This window comes from Lasiodiplodia theobromae (assembly GCF_012971845.1).
Source record: "Lasiodiplodia theobromae strain AM2As chromosome Unknown scaffold_51, whole genome shotgun sequence".
NCBI classification, from domain to species: domain Eukaryota; kingdom Fungi; phylum Ascomycota; class Dothideomycetes; order Botryosphaeriales; family Botryosphaeriaceae; genus Lasiodiplodia; species Lasiodiplodia theobromae.
In genome coordinates, this window is record NW_023336532.1 from 42,638 (window position 1) to 58,060 (window position 15,423).

Genomic DNA, 15,423 nt, shown 5'->3' on the forward strand with positions numbered 1-15,423 from the left:
GATGCTTCTGGAAACCGGCCTCGGAAATTGGCACGACCGCGCGCAGCTCAAAGCAAAACCACCGTCGGCACTCGTCATGGCGCAGTGTATTTCCAGAGCGAAGCGCGAGACGATCCAAGCTTCCCAATCAACGTATTACAGACGGAAAGTCCGATACCTCCGTCGTCTCACAAGCATAGGACGGACAAGCACCGTCAAAGGGTCACTGATGTATCACCTAGCCAAGTATTGTTACAGCAGGAGGAACATACCACGGGAACTGACGTCAATAAGCAGCGAGGCAGGCGCCCGAGCGATGCACAAACGAGTAACCAAGCCCGGCTTGCAGCTTTGCAAGCGGCTGGTGATCGCGCTGTCCACAATAATGGGAATGCAGTGATGGCGCAAGGTGCAATTGAGGTCACTTCTGATGCAACAAGAATGCGGGGCCCTCAAAGATCGTCATCACCACTTGGCAAGCTGCTGCGCCAGTGTGATGATGCTTGCCATGACCCGCCAGTGGCGCATGCGCGAAGAGAATTCGATAGTATTGACATGCAGTACGCCAAAAGATCTGTTGAGTTGGAAGACGCTGCCGGCCGGTTAGAAACGCACCGTTCCGCGATGGCCGCCGGTTGGGCTGGAGAAATAGCGGAGACACATCCGGTGCTGTATCAGATGCAAGCACAAGATGCTGCAGCCGCATGTGGTGGCTCCAGTCCCAAGCTTGTCGCCATTGAGGATGTGCGCATGCCAGACAGCGCAACAGACGCGATGGAGAGCGAGGAGTATGAATACTTGGATGATGCGACAGGTATGTATTTGGTCCGAGATCGGAGCGAGGGGCCTTCGGATGAGTACATCTACCATGATGACTACGGCGGATCTATGTGCGACATTGGACTACAGGGCGGCGAGGAAGAATACGATGGAGGGAGGCTGGCCGGATTCTGGCGTCCACATAAGCTGTATTAGCGGTGAAAACATTCCGTCCGCCCGCTGCACGACCCCCTCGCCTAGGCGAAAACACGGCGGAAGGCAGGCGGCGTCGGCGGGAGACGGCCAAGAATACTGCCAATCTTCCCGACGCAGAGCCTCGGTCATCAGCCAACAGAAGACTAGCATATCTGCCACTCTGGGCTCCTGACGTGACGTGCTGGCTGTATGAGCGGCGTGCAGCATTCGTGCAGACGGACGGCGACCCTCGCGGGCAAATTATTCCTTGCGACCGACCTTGGCTGTTGGCGGGCTGTCTCGTGCAGACCGCCCGCCCTGACGTTCGCAACGCTGGCTGCTCCTAATAATCCACGCAAGTTGGCCGCCTCCCGCTACCCCACCACCCTCGACAAAATTCAATCTCGCACGCAGCAGGTAGCGGGACACTTCACCCCCTCAACTACTTCATCGTCAGCATCCACCATGGCCTCCGTCTCCGCCAACGCTCCCAAGGAGTTCACTGCCCGCAAGATCGGCGCGCCGAACACCCTCGAGCACCGCGTCTACATCGAGAAGGATGGCGTCCCCGTCTCGCCCTTCCACGACATCCCTCTGTATGCCAATGAGCAGCAGACCATCCTCAACATGATCGTTGAGGTCCCTCGCTGGACCAATGCGAAGATGGAGGTGAGGGTTCCCCGCCGTCGACCGCTGTCGACCCCGCCGCCAGACTGGCCACGCTGACCCCCTATCCAGATCTCCAAGGAGGAGACCCTCAACCCCATCAAGCAGGACACCAAGAAGGGCAAGCTCCGCTTTGTCCGCAACTGCTTCCCCCACAAGGGTTACCTCTGGAACTACGGTGCCTTCCCCCAGGTGAGCCCCGCATCGCCGTCGAGCGACCCCGCCATCGAGCCACAGCACTGACACGCGACGGCAGACCTGGGAGGACCCCAATGTCATCCACCCCGAGACCAAGGCCAAGGGTGACAACGACCCGCTCGACGTCTGCGAGATTGGTGAGCTCGTCGCCAAGCCTGGTGAGATCAAGCAGGTCAAGGTCCTCGGTGTCATGGCCCTGCTCGACGAGGAGGAGACCGACTGGAAGATCATCGTCATCGACGTCAACGACCCGCTTGCCCCCAAGCTCAACGACATCGAGGACGTCGAGCGCCACCTGCCCGGTCTCCTGAGGGCCACCAACGAGTGGTTCCGTATCTACAAGATCCCCGACGGCAAGCCCGAGAACCAGTTCGCTTTCTCCGGCGAGTGCAAGAACAAGAAGTACGCCACCGACATTGTCCGTGAGTGCGCCGAGGCCTGGGAGCGCCTGATCTCCGGCAAGACCCCCAAGGGCGAGATCTCTCTGTAAGTTTTCCTGCACATGTTCCGCTTGCATCCACGAGCTGACGAGTGCCCGCAGCACCAACACCACCCTCGGCTCGTCGCCTGACCGCGTCGACCCCTCGACCATCAACATCCCCTCGGGCGAGAACCAGTACCCCGCTCCCATTGACCCCAGCATTGACAAGTGGTTCTTCATCTCTGGTGCCCCCACCCAGTAGATTATCTGCGTCGAAGCTTTAGGCGCGTGATAACGTCTGAAGTGCCGGTCCGGACAGTAGAAAGTTGGAACACTTTACATAGCTGTTGTGGAGATGGTATAGATAAAAGAACAATGAAACTCAATGTGAAGAACATCAAAGTCCCTTCCTATGGCATGTTTGGCTTCCCAGTGACAGAACTCCGTGAAATGCAATGACCCAGAATATCAAGCGTGAATCTTTGACCTGTCTATCCCGACAGCTCCTCCTGTCTCGCGAGCAAGCGCGAATGCCTGTTTACTTCCTCCTCGACGTCCCTGATCTTCAGCTTTTCCAGGTCGAGCTTCATTTCTTTGCCGTCCTCTGCGGAGAAGTATCATGTCAGTATCCGATTCTTGCAAGCAACTCGCAAGAGCTAGCCCGTGAACAGTTTCGGACAGCCCCCACGTAGTCGCGACCGTCGATCCTGTTGCACCATTGGATGGACTCATGACATACTAAACTTCAACTCCAGGGTTGTCGGCTCCTTGCTGAACCTCGGCAGCATCTTTGCGTTGATCTTCATCCCGTCCGCTCGGGCATTGGGGGGCAGTAGGGCCAGAAAGTTCCGGGCGGTCTTCGCGGTGCGCATGAAGGGGTTGAACTTGGTGTTCACCTCGGTCAGGAAGCGGGTAATCATGGTGAACGGTCTCGCTGGTCGATGGGGGTGGGCCGACTGCGGAGGTTGAGAGAATGCTGAAGGGCGGGCAGCAAAGCTATTTCTATTTTCAATTTGGATGGTCAGCGGAATTGGAGTAGATCGGAGTCGCCAACGTACGTGTAGAGCGGCGGGGCAGACAGCAAGAGCTCACAGCGGGCGGCGCATTCACTGCTCGTCCTTGCGCTCTGGAAATTGTCGGCGCGTCGGAGTTATCCGGCGGGACTTGGCGTACCGGCCACGACATCAGGTACCTCTGATGACATCGGTTCGCCCTGCCCGCTCTTGTTAGCAACGCATCTTTCCTACCGTGGCCTTGTTACAATGACAACTGCGACCTCCGCGCTCACAACGCGCCTCACAGGCCTGTCTGATCAGAACAAGCAAACAGTTCAGCTCATCCACCGCCTTGCGAAGCTCCACTTTCAACCCGGCTCCACTCCCCTCGACGGCGAAGAGGGCGACGTGCGCATAGAGCTTAGCTCCGAGATCCACGACAGCTTAAAACTTCAAGAGGAGGAGCTTGAACTTTTACGACAAGAGGTCGAGGAGCTCACTACTAGCAGTGCGCTGGGTAGCAGGAAGAAAGACAACGAAAAGGAACGCGAAAAGAGCAGGTTGACCATCCAGCTTGCGCGGCTGGGTGAGGACCTTAAGCAGTGAGTGCCCCCATCATGTCTTAGCACATGACCGGAGAAGGTACTGACACCCTTCTTTTCAGAGCACGAAGCCAATTCCGAAAGGCTCAATTACAAGCCAAGCGCAACGCCGAAGCTGCCAAGCAGAAGGAACGCGAACTGCTCTTTGCCGGCATCCAGGAAGGCAACACCACACCCACCGCAGGTAGAAGACGAGGCGGTACCGAAAAGCTCACGCAGGACGAGATCATCGCCAACGCGTCGAGCGACGTGACTTCTGCTCTGAGACGCACCCACCAGTTGATGACCTCTGAGCTGTCCCGCTCACGATTCGCACAAGAGACACTTGATCAGTCGACGGCCGCGCTTGCAGAGCTTGGTGAGAAATACACAGACCTCAGCACGCTTCTCGCAAATTCAAAGACTCTCGTCAACTCGCTGCTCAGATCGCAGAAGAGCGATACTTGGTACCTCGAGACAACTCTCTACATTCTCCTCACCACCATCTGCTGGCTCCTTTTCCGGAGACTTCTCTACGGGCCCCTCTGGTGGTTTGCCTGGCTTCCTCTCAAGTTTGCCTATAAATTCCTCTTTTCAATCCTCGCAACAGTCGGTTTAGCCGGTGGTGCAGCACAAACGCAGGCCCTCTCGTCACAGGCCGCAACAGCGTCTTCATCTTCTCTTATCATCCAACCTAGCGCATCCAACAAGGCACATCCCAGAATGCCTGACCAGCCGAAACACAACATCCCTGCCGGCGCCGGCGGTGCGAACGTCAAGCAGGGCGATGCTCAGCAGCAGGAGGACCCTAGTCAGCCGGGGAGCATGTCTCAACAGGTTGGGCAGATGGCAGAGCAGGCCGCGAGGCAGCAAGATGATGTGCCGAGGAGGGGTGACGGCGAGCCCTTGGTGGAGTCGGACAAGCCGCGGAATCCGAAAAAGAGGATGTGGGATGAGGGCGTGGAAAGGGCCAAGTATGAGGCGCAGCAGCAGGAGGAGCAGAGGCAAAGAGATGAGCTGTAGTGATTATGCAAAGGTATTCGAGAACTTTTTTTTTTTCTTGCAATTCAGGATATCGTCTACAAAAGGCCCTAGCGGTGACTTGCGTTTGCTTTACATCTGGGTACCAGCCTTCCATGGGCATCCAAGAGACCCAGATGGATCTAACGGTAGGGTATATGAATTGGTTAAGCAGTCCATGTATACTAACATAATGGGGGCGTGGCGCAATGGTAGCGGTAAGCTTCTACAATGACTCAAGCCTACAAAGATATATACTAATGCCCCTCATAGCGTCAGATTCCAGCACACACTGGAGCATCCTGAAGGCTGTGCGTTCAAATCGCACCGTCCTCATCCTCTTTTTTTTGTTTCTTCTTAGTTCGGTGGGGAGTAAGATGCGGCTGTTTTACTTTTTGGTCTGTGTTGCGTGAGTGTGCGGCCGGGCACGGTTGTCTGCTTTGTCCGAGAGGCCACGGACCACCATTGGCTTTTTTGTTTTATTCTCTTTGGCTGGGCAGGGCGGAAGCCGAGGTGGAATAGCAGAGCACGTATGAGTTACCGGAGGATGCTTACATGCATGCAGAAACGGAAGGAGGATAGACTTGTGCATATGCAAGTCATACTTCGGACCGCCCTGCAGCTCAGGCCGGAACCCTGACAGAGGACACGCAATTGCGTAACCGAGCGCCGCGCCACTTTATGTCTTACATTGCTTAGATGTGCCGTGACACATTCGCGAGAGTCTGGTTTCCTAAAGAAGAAATTCTCCATGTCGGCCTTCGGGCCAACGAAGCAGGGCGGTTTGGCATACACTCTACATGTATTGTTCTCAGGGTTCTGCAGCAAGCCAATTTTTCGTGCTACTCTGCTTGTTTCTTTTATATTTCCATATGTTGACATACGAAGAGCCGCGCATAGGATTGACTCAGAATAGAAGGTTTGGCCCCACCTCTGAGTGTACAGTCTCTGCTAGTTTCAACATCCACGAGTCTAAAACATGATACTCCTTCGGGCCTGAGAAGCTTGCATCACCACAGAGACAGGCTTCGCAGAGTAAGCGAGACATGGGAAGGTAAAGCCAGTAAAGATCCGTTGCGTATGTCTATACCCAGTGGGTATTCCTTTTCCAATGCTCTACTTACCCGCTCCTCGAATTCATTAGACAGAAGTTGCAGTTGCAGGGAGTTGATGGACAGGAGCTGGGCTTGCACTGGTAGAATTTAACTTCTAAAATCTTCTAAGTACTTCTACATTTTTTCCTCTGATCTTAGTCTTTTTTCTACCTTTTTTACTACGCGCAGATGACTTTCTCGCTTACTGTTATGGTCCTGACTACACTCTTTCGACCTCCTCAACCACGACTTTGCTTGGCTTGCCCAAGTCATCACCCTCGTCCCCTCCTTCACCACCCACTCGCACCACCGCCTTCCCAAAAGCCCTAGTCGGAGTTTCCTTTTCAAACAGGGCATCCAGTTCTTCCAAGCTCCTCCCCTTCATTTCCGGCACGAACAGCCAGCACAGCACCGTCACCACGACGGTGGTGCTGCCGTACAGGAAGCCGACCTTGGCGCCCAAGCCCGCATAATCGGCATTGACGAGGTAGGGAACGGTGAAGCTGATGACGAAGGCGCAGGTGATGGACAGCGAGTTGGCCAGCATGGCCGTCTTCTCGGCGACGCGGCGGGCGGGCGCCTCGGCCATGGTGATGTAGCTGAGCGGCGCCCAGGTCAGGCCGAAGAAGACGCCAAACATCATGAGCCCCGCGACCAGCGCGTCCTTTTCGGCCTGGTTCGGCGGCGCGGGGACGGTGCCCAGGCCGCCGACCATGTAGAGGAACGTGGCTTGCGCGAGGCCGCCGAAGAGGAGCAGCGGGCGTCGGCCCAGCCGGTCGACGATGAGGGAGGTGGTGAGGGCGGTGAAGAACTGGAGCGTCGTGTAGGCGATCCCGAGCGCGAACGAGTTGGAGTAACCTTGCTGTTGGTAGAAGAGGACGCCGTATTGCGAGGTGAAGATCTGGCCCGAGAGTTGCTGGGCTAACATGCCGAGGATGGCGATACCAGCGCGGCGCTGCCAAAACCCGCACGTTAGTGTATGTGCATGGATGATTGAGGTGGTCGGTTGAAGGAACACATACCCTGTTTGTGCCTGTGAAGACTTCGATCCAGCCGCCTTTGCCTTCGTTGGTGCGCGCGTAGAGCATGACGCTAAGCTCCTCGTTGAGGGTCTGTGGGTCGGTATTCGTGCGGAGCTTGCGCAGTGCGGCCGACGCAGCTTCGGTTTCGCCACGGCTGATGAGCCTGTAGAGGCGGAATTAGCTGTTTGACCAGATGCTTTGCGAAGCCGGTGTGCTTACCATCTCGGAGATTCGACCAGGAAGGGATATGCTGCGATGAGAATAGCAGGCATCACAAATTGAATGCCTGGACTTTTATCAGTCTGAGAAGTGACGTGGTAAGACCGGAAAGAATCTACCTAGAGGAATCATCCAGCAAGCATTGGTGTCGAGTTGTTTGGTTCCGTAGTTGATCAGATTGGCAACGACCTGAGAGAACATGATCTGAATCTGGATCTGGCCTCCAATGAGTCCACGCAGCTCTTGAGGCGCCGTTTCAGCAAGGTATGAGGGGATCATCAACATGCAGATGCCTGGTCATATTAGCACATATAAGAAAGAGCTGATAGAAGGCAGTTTACCTGTCATGAAGTAGCAGGTTATACGCCCTACTGTGAATTGCGCTGCAGTAGTGGCAGCAATCTGCAGTACGGTACCACTTTCATGCAATAAGTATACTGAAAGACAGATTACGTTCAGGGGCTCACATTATGGAGCAGATAGCGATGAACAGCAAGCTCTTCTTCCTGCCAAACCGCTCAGCCAATGGGGCGGCGACCCAAGTTCCCTAGCTCAGAATTGTCAGGGATGGCCAAGTATATGAGCAGGTCGGGAGGACTACAAGGAGCTTTCCAAGATATGGCGTCGAGTTCATGATCGAGGAGAGGTAGGATGGTATACTGCAAGTGCCATCGGCGTCGCACTTTCCGAACCTTCTTTTGAATGCTTTTCATTTCGTCAGCCCTTGACCATGTTTCAATGAAAAACAGCCACTCACGCTCCATGGCCTGAAGACCGCTGAAGACACCGACCTAGGGAGTGTTAGGCAATACAGTGAAGACCAAGGTCACGTTGAGCGTACATCGTAGCCGAAGTTGAACATGGCAGCGCTTGTGTATCTGGAAAGCACGGTTAAGTTGGTGGTACACGCGTCGTCCCATCAAGGCTCACATGGTGACGAAAGCAACAGCAGGCGTGAACAGAGCCATGCGTTGCCTGAAAGACATGGCGCTGGCCTTGTCGGCCGCGTTGCTCTTGAGGATGCGCGGAGCCATCACTGGAGGCTGAGAAGTTGCAGGAACAGAAACGAGGAAACAACAGCAGTGCATGATGACTAGCCATTATGTACAATCGCAACAAGGCAGCGGAAAAGTGTCCGCCCTGGTTTGCATTGATGCCGATCTCCCAAGTTTCTGCAAGATCTGGTCTGGCATTTGCGGTGCTCGGCAATTGAACATGAGATTAGGCGATAGATGTCCCGAATCAGGTCGCCAGGAAGAGTAATGTTTTGAGCAGCTCAGTCCACATCAAGCGCCGACCCCGGGCCTTGCGGGGAAGTGTGACCGTGCTGTCGCAGCGAGACGCGGAGAACTGGGGCTACTGCGAGTCCGGGGGCCCGTTCGGGGAAATCTTCGGCGCCATGCAGCAGGGCATGCGGGTGTCGGCATCGGGCACGGTTAAAGATCGTGCAGCAGCAGTGCAGGCCGCGTGGTCGTGTTGCAGAGAGAGCTGCAGGCAGGCAGACGGTTTAGCACAGACCCTGGAATGAATGAATTGGATAAGATATTGTTTTTCGCTCATGTCATGGGTAGTTGAAGCTATCATCCGGGCGGGAACGTATAATTGTCAATTCGACATATACGTCTGGACAATCGCTTCAATGGTTCACATAAGTCGAATAATTCCTGGCAGATATTGTTAAAATGGACGTCTTCTGGGGATCTGAATTCACCCCTTCTTCCAAGGCCCTGCTATTTCTCGCATGAGCTTTCGGCTGTAATACCCCTCTGTGCGGCTAGAGCGAAGTTGCTTTTTTCATGAAAAGCCGCGATCCTGGCCTATCATCACCGCCATCAAGAGCGCAGACACCCAAATCTTGACCTATCATATCATTAGCACAAACAAACCTAAATTTCCCCGTGACGAGTTTCACATTGGCATTCTGCTGTAAGAGACAGGCTGTACAATAGATACAGCAACGGGGGAATGCTGAAGTGCCTCCGACGGCATTCTAGTGTGCAGCGGAACGCGGCAATTGCCCGCCTGGTGGAATATTCTCGTGCCGGATGGGTCGGTCATATATGGTTTCCTGCTTTGGAAAATAAGTGAGCAGAATTCCCAGCTGAGCCCGGAGAGGCACCTAGAAGACGATACAAGAGGGAAAGCGGCGACTCCGACAGCCAGCAGTCCGAGGTATCCGACAAGGAGCCTCTGGACAATCTGCTTGGGTACAATATCTCCCTCTTCTACCCTGCAACGCTCCGCCGGGCACATAGGCTCTTCTGGAAGGGTTATTCCCACAAGTTTCGCGAGTTATGCCTCGGATTGCTGGATAATAGAGCATCCGTCCGGCATACGGTCCAGTGGATGAGGAGAAGATAGCTCAGGAGATGTGAAAATGGAGGATGCCGTCGATGTGGAGGTGGTGTAGCGTCAGGCGGAGGAACAGAAAGCACAACCCTTCTGATGAGCAGTCGCGACGGGAAGCGACTGAGGAAGCCTCTCGAAAATAGCAAACCATACCTGTTTTCTAGAAATTCTGCATCGCGATCCGCCCGCGATATTGTACTGTGTTTCTGCTGCCTTTTCTTTAGCGCGTCGAAAGCACAAACACTCGAAATTCGACTGCCGGAGCGATTGCACCTGTGAGAGCGCAGTTCCGAATCTCCGTGGTTGCCTGCGGCGCAAGCTCCGCAGCGCCTTCCGCGTTGCGCGTCGCGCCGTGCAACGCGCGGGCCCGTGCGCCACCAAAGCTTCTTCTATAAAATCCAGCCGTCGCGCCCCCAGACCTTTTCTTCTTCAGTCGACTTTGTCAGTATCCACCGCGCCCCATGAACTTTTGCCAGAACGCCTTGCTGACCTGCTTCCTCACAGACTCTTAGAATCACTTCTATAGTAAACGTCTCCTTCTGAGCTCCTTACCAGAGCCACAGAATCTCCAACCTGGCTGATGAGCGCATATCCCCGACACCCTAGAGTGAGGCCTTTGCGCCGGCTTCGGCTGGCGCGGCGATGATCTCGACCTTTCTGGACGTCTTGACTTCGGTCGGTCTGGCTGGGTGGGTGTTGGTGGACGTCTGACAGGCTGCTTTCTCTGGTTTCTTGTGGCTGAAACCTCGCATCGGAGAGTGTTCTTTGTAGACCTGAAGTAGTTTATCGCAATGCAGATTTCGATCGGAAAAGTTGTACCTTCATGAATCGTGACGCGGATAATTCGACACCAACGCCCAGCACCTATGGATGCATGCGTAGAGCCTTCGACGCAAGCGCGAAGTAGGAATGCAAGAACGTGGCGCAAAATGTGATGTGCTCACCGATGAAACTACCTGCTCACCAGAAATGGAGCGTCGGACAGCGCGACAGCGGGAGTGCCACAGCGGTCCAGAGGTCATCCGAACGTCACGACAGCCACATGTGGCTTGACCCCGCTATGACGTCCTGAGTCGTGTCAATAAAGCTCTCGCGACACCACGTTCTCACCTTTATCTTTGACAGCCGCGTAGCAGTGCCCTGCTGTGAATTCGCTCCAAGCTTGCTCCCATACCGATTCCCATTCGAGACATCATTTCCGCCATGGCGAACGCTTCGAGGAAGGAGATCCTCTCCAAGGTTTACAAGATGATCCCGCCCATGCTTGAGAGCTTCCACAAGGGCAAGTGCCGACTCCCGATATGAATTTTCCCATCCTAACTCTGCATCGCAGGCCAATTGGGACGTGTAGCCGTCATTGGAGGCAGCGAAGACTACACTGGCGCACCCTACTTCTCTGCCATGGCTTCCGCAAAACTAGGCGCCGACATGGTACGTTACCACCGCGCTCTGATATATGATTCCGCTAACTCGACCCGACAGTCCCACGTCATCTGTGAGCCCGGCGCCGGCGCCGTCATCAAGACCTACTCGCCCAACTTGATGGTGCACCCGTACATGCGGCAATCCAAGAACCTCGCCTCCAGCGAATCCGCCGAAGGCGTGTTCGACGAAGTCTGCGGCATGCTCTCGCGGCTGCACGTCATTGTCGTCGGGCCGGGCCTAGGGCGTGACGAACTGATGCAAGCAACAGCGGCGCGGGTGCTGCGCGAGGCCCGCAGGCAAAACATCCCCTTCGTCCTGGACGCCGACGGCCTGATGATTGCGCAGAACGAGCCCGACATCGTCGACGGCTACAAGGAGTGCATCCTCACGCCCAACGTCGTCGAGTTCGGCCGGCTGGCCAAGAGCAAGGGCATCGACGTCGAGGGTGCCGACCCGACCACCCTCTGCGAGCGCCTGGCCAAGGCCTTCGGCGGCGTCACCATCATCCAGAAGGGCCCCAAGGACTACATCTCTAACGGCGAGCACACACTCGTTAGCGACGGCGAGGGTGGCCTCAAGCGCTCCGGCGGCCAGGGCGACACCCTGACCGGCAGCCTGGCCACCCTGCTCGCCTACCGCAAGGCCTACCTCGACCGCCTGTGGGATCATGACAACGACCTCAGTCCGAGTGAGTTGCTCGCCCTCGCCGCGTACGGCGGCAGTGCTGTTACACGCGAGTGCTCGCGTCTGGCCTTCAAGGAGAAGGGTAGGGCATTGCAGGCAGGCGACCTGACGGAGCGCGTGCACGAGGCCTTCTTGAACGTCATTGGCGAGCCGGGGTCGAAGGCCCCTTCTAAGATGTGAGGTGGTGCAATGCACTTTTGGCGACGGTCAATCATCCTAAGAGTAGAAACGAGGAGCTAGCATAGCGAAGATAGTAATGAGATCCACGAATATCATGAAGTATACAGCCTAACAAATTGTTTGATCGTGTCGCCACGATACTCCGCGAGCGGGCTCGTCTCCCGCATCTATTGCTTGTCCACTTGGACCCGCAAGCATATTCAGGCTCCTCTTGCCAGTCCTGATAACACAAGCTACGATTTGTTCCGCCTGATTTTCTTCTTTCTCCCTTCCCAAGCCAAATACCGTTTCCTCCAGCTGCCGTCTGGACGCATCCCATAACCGCAATACGCCATTACCATGCCGTGCCGTGCCATGCAAGCAAAGGAATAATAAAATAAAAATGTTCCCGTATCAAAGCCAAAATCCCGCTCGATAGTGCAAACAGAGTCCCCCAATTTACTCGTCGTCATCATCACCCAAACTCGCCTTCTTGAGCTCGAGATCGCTCTGTAAGCTCCTGAACTTGGCCATCAGCCTCTGCTTCAGTAGCGGATTGTTCTGACGTTCCATCTGCTGCCTTGCGCTCTCAACCTCACGCTGGAGATCCGCGACCTCCTCGCGCAGCTGGGCCTTCATCTCCTGCGCCTGCGCGGCCGCCTCGTCGATGTCGTCGTCATCATCGTCATCTTCGTCGTCATCCTCTTCATCCTGCTCCGTCTCCGGCTCGGCTGAAGCAGACGCGCCAGGTGTGGCCACGGGTGTCTCGGCGCCCGGTGTGCCGACGACAGCGCTGGACAGAATTCCCGACTCGCCGCCGCCGGAGCCGGCGGTGAGCGCGTGTTGGGCGACGGCGTGCGCGTCGAAGGCGGTGCCGGGTGTGGGTGCTTCGATGCTGGTGATAGGTTGGTCCTCGTCCATGGACATGGCAAGCATACGCTCCATCTCCTCCGCATCGACCTCCTCTTCGCCTTCGGCGTCGATGTAACCTTCGGCGTCCATTAGGTCGCCCATAGCGTCTTCGTCGCCGACCATTGAGCTGATCTCGTCGCGGTCCTGGCGGTTCGGGTCGATGAGGTCGTACGAAGTGCTGCCGCCAGCCTTAGATGCCTTCTCATCTGCATCGAGCAAGCGCTCAACTTCTTCCTCGACGGCTTCGATGGTACGTGTGCTGACGCGCTTGCGGAAGCGGCGCTTGCGAACGTAGTGCATGGGGGGTGTCAAGCCGTGAGGGTACTGCCATGTCTTGTCATCCACCTCTTTGGGCGTTGGGGCGTCCTTGGCCTGCTCCGGAGTATCAACCCTGGTGTGGACCAGGAGCATCTGGCATATGTCGGCCGTCTTGTACCAGCCGCTCTTCTTCTCCCAGCTCTTCATCCCTTCAATAATACACGGAAGATCCACCATACATGCCGCATAGTGGTGACCTTGGATCGAGACACAGGCACGCCTACCCTCCCTGTCGAAGAAGCGGAAGTGGACGTCCGCGCCGCCCTCCTTTACAGACAGGCCCACCCTCTTCTCGGCAATCGCCTTTTGCAAGTAGTCGCAATCAGGACCAGGCGCCATACGCAGCACGAATTGCGACTCAAGTACCGGATCGGGCTCCGCATCGTCCGCCTCGCTATCATATCCAACACCATATTCGCGCTTCGGCGGCTGGCCCACATGCTTCACCTTGATCCTCTGAACGGTCGGGGTCTTTGGCGCCGCGGACTTCAGCTTGAGGGAGATCGAATGGGTCCGTTGGGCAGGAGGCGGCGCATGAGCTCCCGACGTCTTGAGGGACAGCGTAGGCCTCGATTTCTTTGTCGATGTGGTCGCGCCTCCGGCATCATCTTCGCGCGCGCGCTTCTTTGCGGCCTTGGGAGCGGTGGTGGTAGAGGCGCCTCCGGCACTGGCACCTCCGCCGGCCTTCTCCTTCTTGGGGTTCTTGCGCTTTTTCTGTTGTTCCGGTGAGGTGGTCTGTCCAGCGGGACCCGGAAGGCTTGGGGCGGTCTCGGTGACGGGCGTGTTCGCAGTGGACTTGGGTTTGAAGCTGAGCTTGAGGCCACTGCCGCCAGGCGTGGCGGGCGACGAAGCGGAAGCTTCAGACGGCGGCTTGGGTGCGCCGAACTTGAGCTTCATGACGGGTGGTTTGGAGGGTTTGGATGGGTTGGAGGACGACATGGTGGGAGGTGCGCCGGTTCTGCGACGGAAAATGGGCAGTGGCAGGCAGCGCAACAAGAAGGCGCGCGTGCAGGTGGTGGAGGGCCCGCGGGCAATGAAAGTGAGGACGCGAAGTGACGTGCCCGGAGCAAGGCGCGCCAAGGCGGGCGAGCATTGCTTGGGAACTGCCTGACAGCAGCTGCGCGAGCTTTCGCACCACCCCACAAGCAAACAGCATCCGCATACCACTGGCAATGGCCCAAGAGCTGCACGCCGCCCTCCTTCGCCCGGCAATCCTCCACATCCTGCGCGCCGCCGGCTACCACAGCGCGCGTCCATCCGTCGTTGACGCCGTGTCTGACATCGCCGCGCGGTACATGCTGCTGCTGGCTCAGCGCACCGCCTATCACGCCTGGTCCAACCACAACGATGCCGTCCCTACCATCTCCGACGTGCGCATGGCCCTGACCGACGCTGGTTTGCTGGTCCCGTCTATGACCGGCGCCGAGGAAGCTTGGAAGGAGGTCTTACGCAAGCCGCTCGACGACTTTCCCGAGCGCAACGGCTTGCGCCTAAAGGAACAACGCCGCCGCGATCTTGAAGACACGGCCGACGTGCGCGAGTTCATCGACTGGGTCACGGGTCCTGCCAACAAGGAAATCATGAGAATCGCTGGCTTGGAACGTGATGCTGCTCAGGGTGGCAAGGGCCTCGACGCTGCCGCGGACGCGAACGCCGTGAAGGAGGATTATCTGACCAGTAAGCCTTGCTTTCTTTTGCAGAATCTGCATAGAGTCGGGCCAAGAGGCTAATCAAGCACCAATGCAGCACTCAAAAAGAAGCACAGCAAGACGGGCGAAGAGTCGAGATTTCAAGGCACCGTTTTGGGCATCCCTGCAGAAGACCGACCAGTTCGAATCGAAGGCGGACCTCCGGAATCCATTCACGACTGGATCAAACAGACGCAAGAGAGGGCTGCTGCTGCGGCGAAGCTAGAAAGCGAAAAGGCGGCTAGCAACGGCCACGGAACCGCACCGAGATCACCGCCTGCCGAGAAGGAGGACGGTGATCCAATGGATGTGGAAAGTTGAAGTTCTATTGTTTGATCGTTTGCAAATCATCACATGCATAGCGGGCGGAGTTCGGAAGGAAGTCATCACAATCGCGGTAGGCTTTACACCGCATACAAAAGTCTATACCCCGCTTGGCGTATACAATGGCCTGTTTGAGGCTTATCCACACGTGCGTACGAAATTCGGCGCAAACATACCCTCACGCCAAGGGGTAGCACGTGCAATCAGGAAGATCGCCGAAGAGATTCAATACACCTTCTGGCGTTTTGGGCAAGGAAAGAGAGTAGAGGGACGGTCCGCGAAACATGCGAGCAAGGAGGAATTAGTGTTGGAGAAGGCTAGCCATAGAGCGGCCAGGAAGCAAACAAGGTAAAAGCAAGCTTTGAGACTCTCGTGCTGCACCGACTTCGGGCAACTGAGTAGTCATACAAAATGT

The 15,423-nt window shown here is 56.3% G+C and overlaps 7 protein-coding genes across 7 annotated transcripts; 4 read left to right on the forward strand and 3 right to left on the reverse strand.

The window, feature by feature from the left end:
• Nucleotides 1–1,398: 1,398 nt before the first annotated feature.
• Nucleotides 1,399–2,480, forward strand: LTHEOB_11606 (Inorganic pyrophosphatase; the record flags this gene model as incomplete). Its single annotated transcript, XM_035508381.1, has 4 exons — nt 1,399–1,602; nt 1,672–1,791; nt 1,856–2,283; nt 2,339–2,480. 4 exons carry the CDS (start codon nt 1,399–1,401, stop codon nt 2,478–2,480), a joined length of 894 nt encoding a protein of 297 aa, XP_035365758.1.
• A 229-nt stretch (nt 2,481–2,709) lies between these two features.
• LTHEOB_11607 (Mitochondrial 54s ribosomal protein) lies at nt 2,710–3,138 on the reverse strand (the record flags this gene model as incomplete). The annotated part of the gene is made up of 2 exons (XM_035508382.1): nt 2,710–2,822; nt 2,958–3,138. 2 exons carry the CDS (start codon nt 3,136–3,138, stop codon nt 2,710–2,712), a joined length of 294 nt encoding a protein of 97 aa, XP_035365759.1.
• Nucleotides 3,139–3,480: 342 nt separating this feature from the next.
• Nucleotides 3,481–4,817, forward strand: LTHEOB_11608 (Sec20 domain containing protein; the record flags this gene model as incomplete). The annotated part of the gene is made up of 2 exons (XM_035508383.1): nt 3,481–3,815; nt 3,878–4,817. The coding sequence occupies 2 exons, from the start codon at nt 3,481–3,483 to the stop codon at nt 4,815–4,817; spliced, it is 1,275 nt and encodes a 424-aa protein (XP_035365760.1).
• A 1,311-nt stretch (nt 4,818–6,128) lies between these two features.
• LTHEOB_11609 (Sugar transporter) lies at nt 6,129–8,183 on the reverse strand (the record flags this gene model as incomplete). Its single annotated transcript, XM_035508384.1, has 10 exons — nt 6,129–6,863; nt 6,931–7,093; nt 7,150–7,216; nt 7,269–7,442; nt 7,491–7,567; nt 7,617–7,696; nt 7,751–7,854; nt 7,907–7,940; nt 7,991–8,027; nt 8,080–8,183. The coding sequence occupies 10 exons, from the start codon at nt 8,181–8,183 to the stop codon at nt 6,129–6,131; spliced, it is 1,575 nt and encodes a 524-aa protein (XP_035365761.1).
• A 2,716-nt stretch (nt 8,184–10,899) lies between these two features.
• Nucleotides 10,900–11,787, forward strand: LTHEOB_11610 (uncharacterized protein; the record flags this gene model as incomplete). The annotated part of the gene is made up of 2 exons (XM_035508386.1): nt 10,900–10,929; nt 10,981–11,787. 2 exons carry the CDS (start codon nt 10,900–10,902, stop codon nt 11,785–11,787), a joined length of 837 nt encoding a protein of 278 aa, XP_035365762.1.
• Nucleotides 11,788–12,225: 438 nt separating this feature from the next.
• Nucleotides 12,226–13,935, reverse strand: LTHEOB_11611 (Transcription initiation factor TFIID; the record flags this gene model as incomplete). The annotated part of the gene is made up of 1 exon (XM_035508387.1): nt 12,226–13,935. The coding sequence occupies one exon, from the start codon at nt 13,933–13,935 to the stop codon at nt 12,226–12,228; it is 1,710 nt and encodes a 569-aa protein (XP_035365763.1).
• A 233-nt stretch (nt 13,936–14,168) lies between these two features.
• On the forward strand, nt 14,169–15,005 carry LTHEOB_11612 (Bromodomain associated domain protein; the record flags this gene model as incomplete). Its single annotated transcript, XM_035508388.1, has 2 exons — nt 14,169–14,673; nt 14,743–15,005. The coding sequence occupies 2 exons, from the start codon at nt 14,169–14,171 to the stop codon at nt 15,003–15,005; spliced, it is 768 nt and encodes a 255-aa protein (XP_035365764.1).
• Between the last annotated feature and the right edge of the window lie 418 nt (nt 15,006–15,423).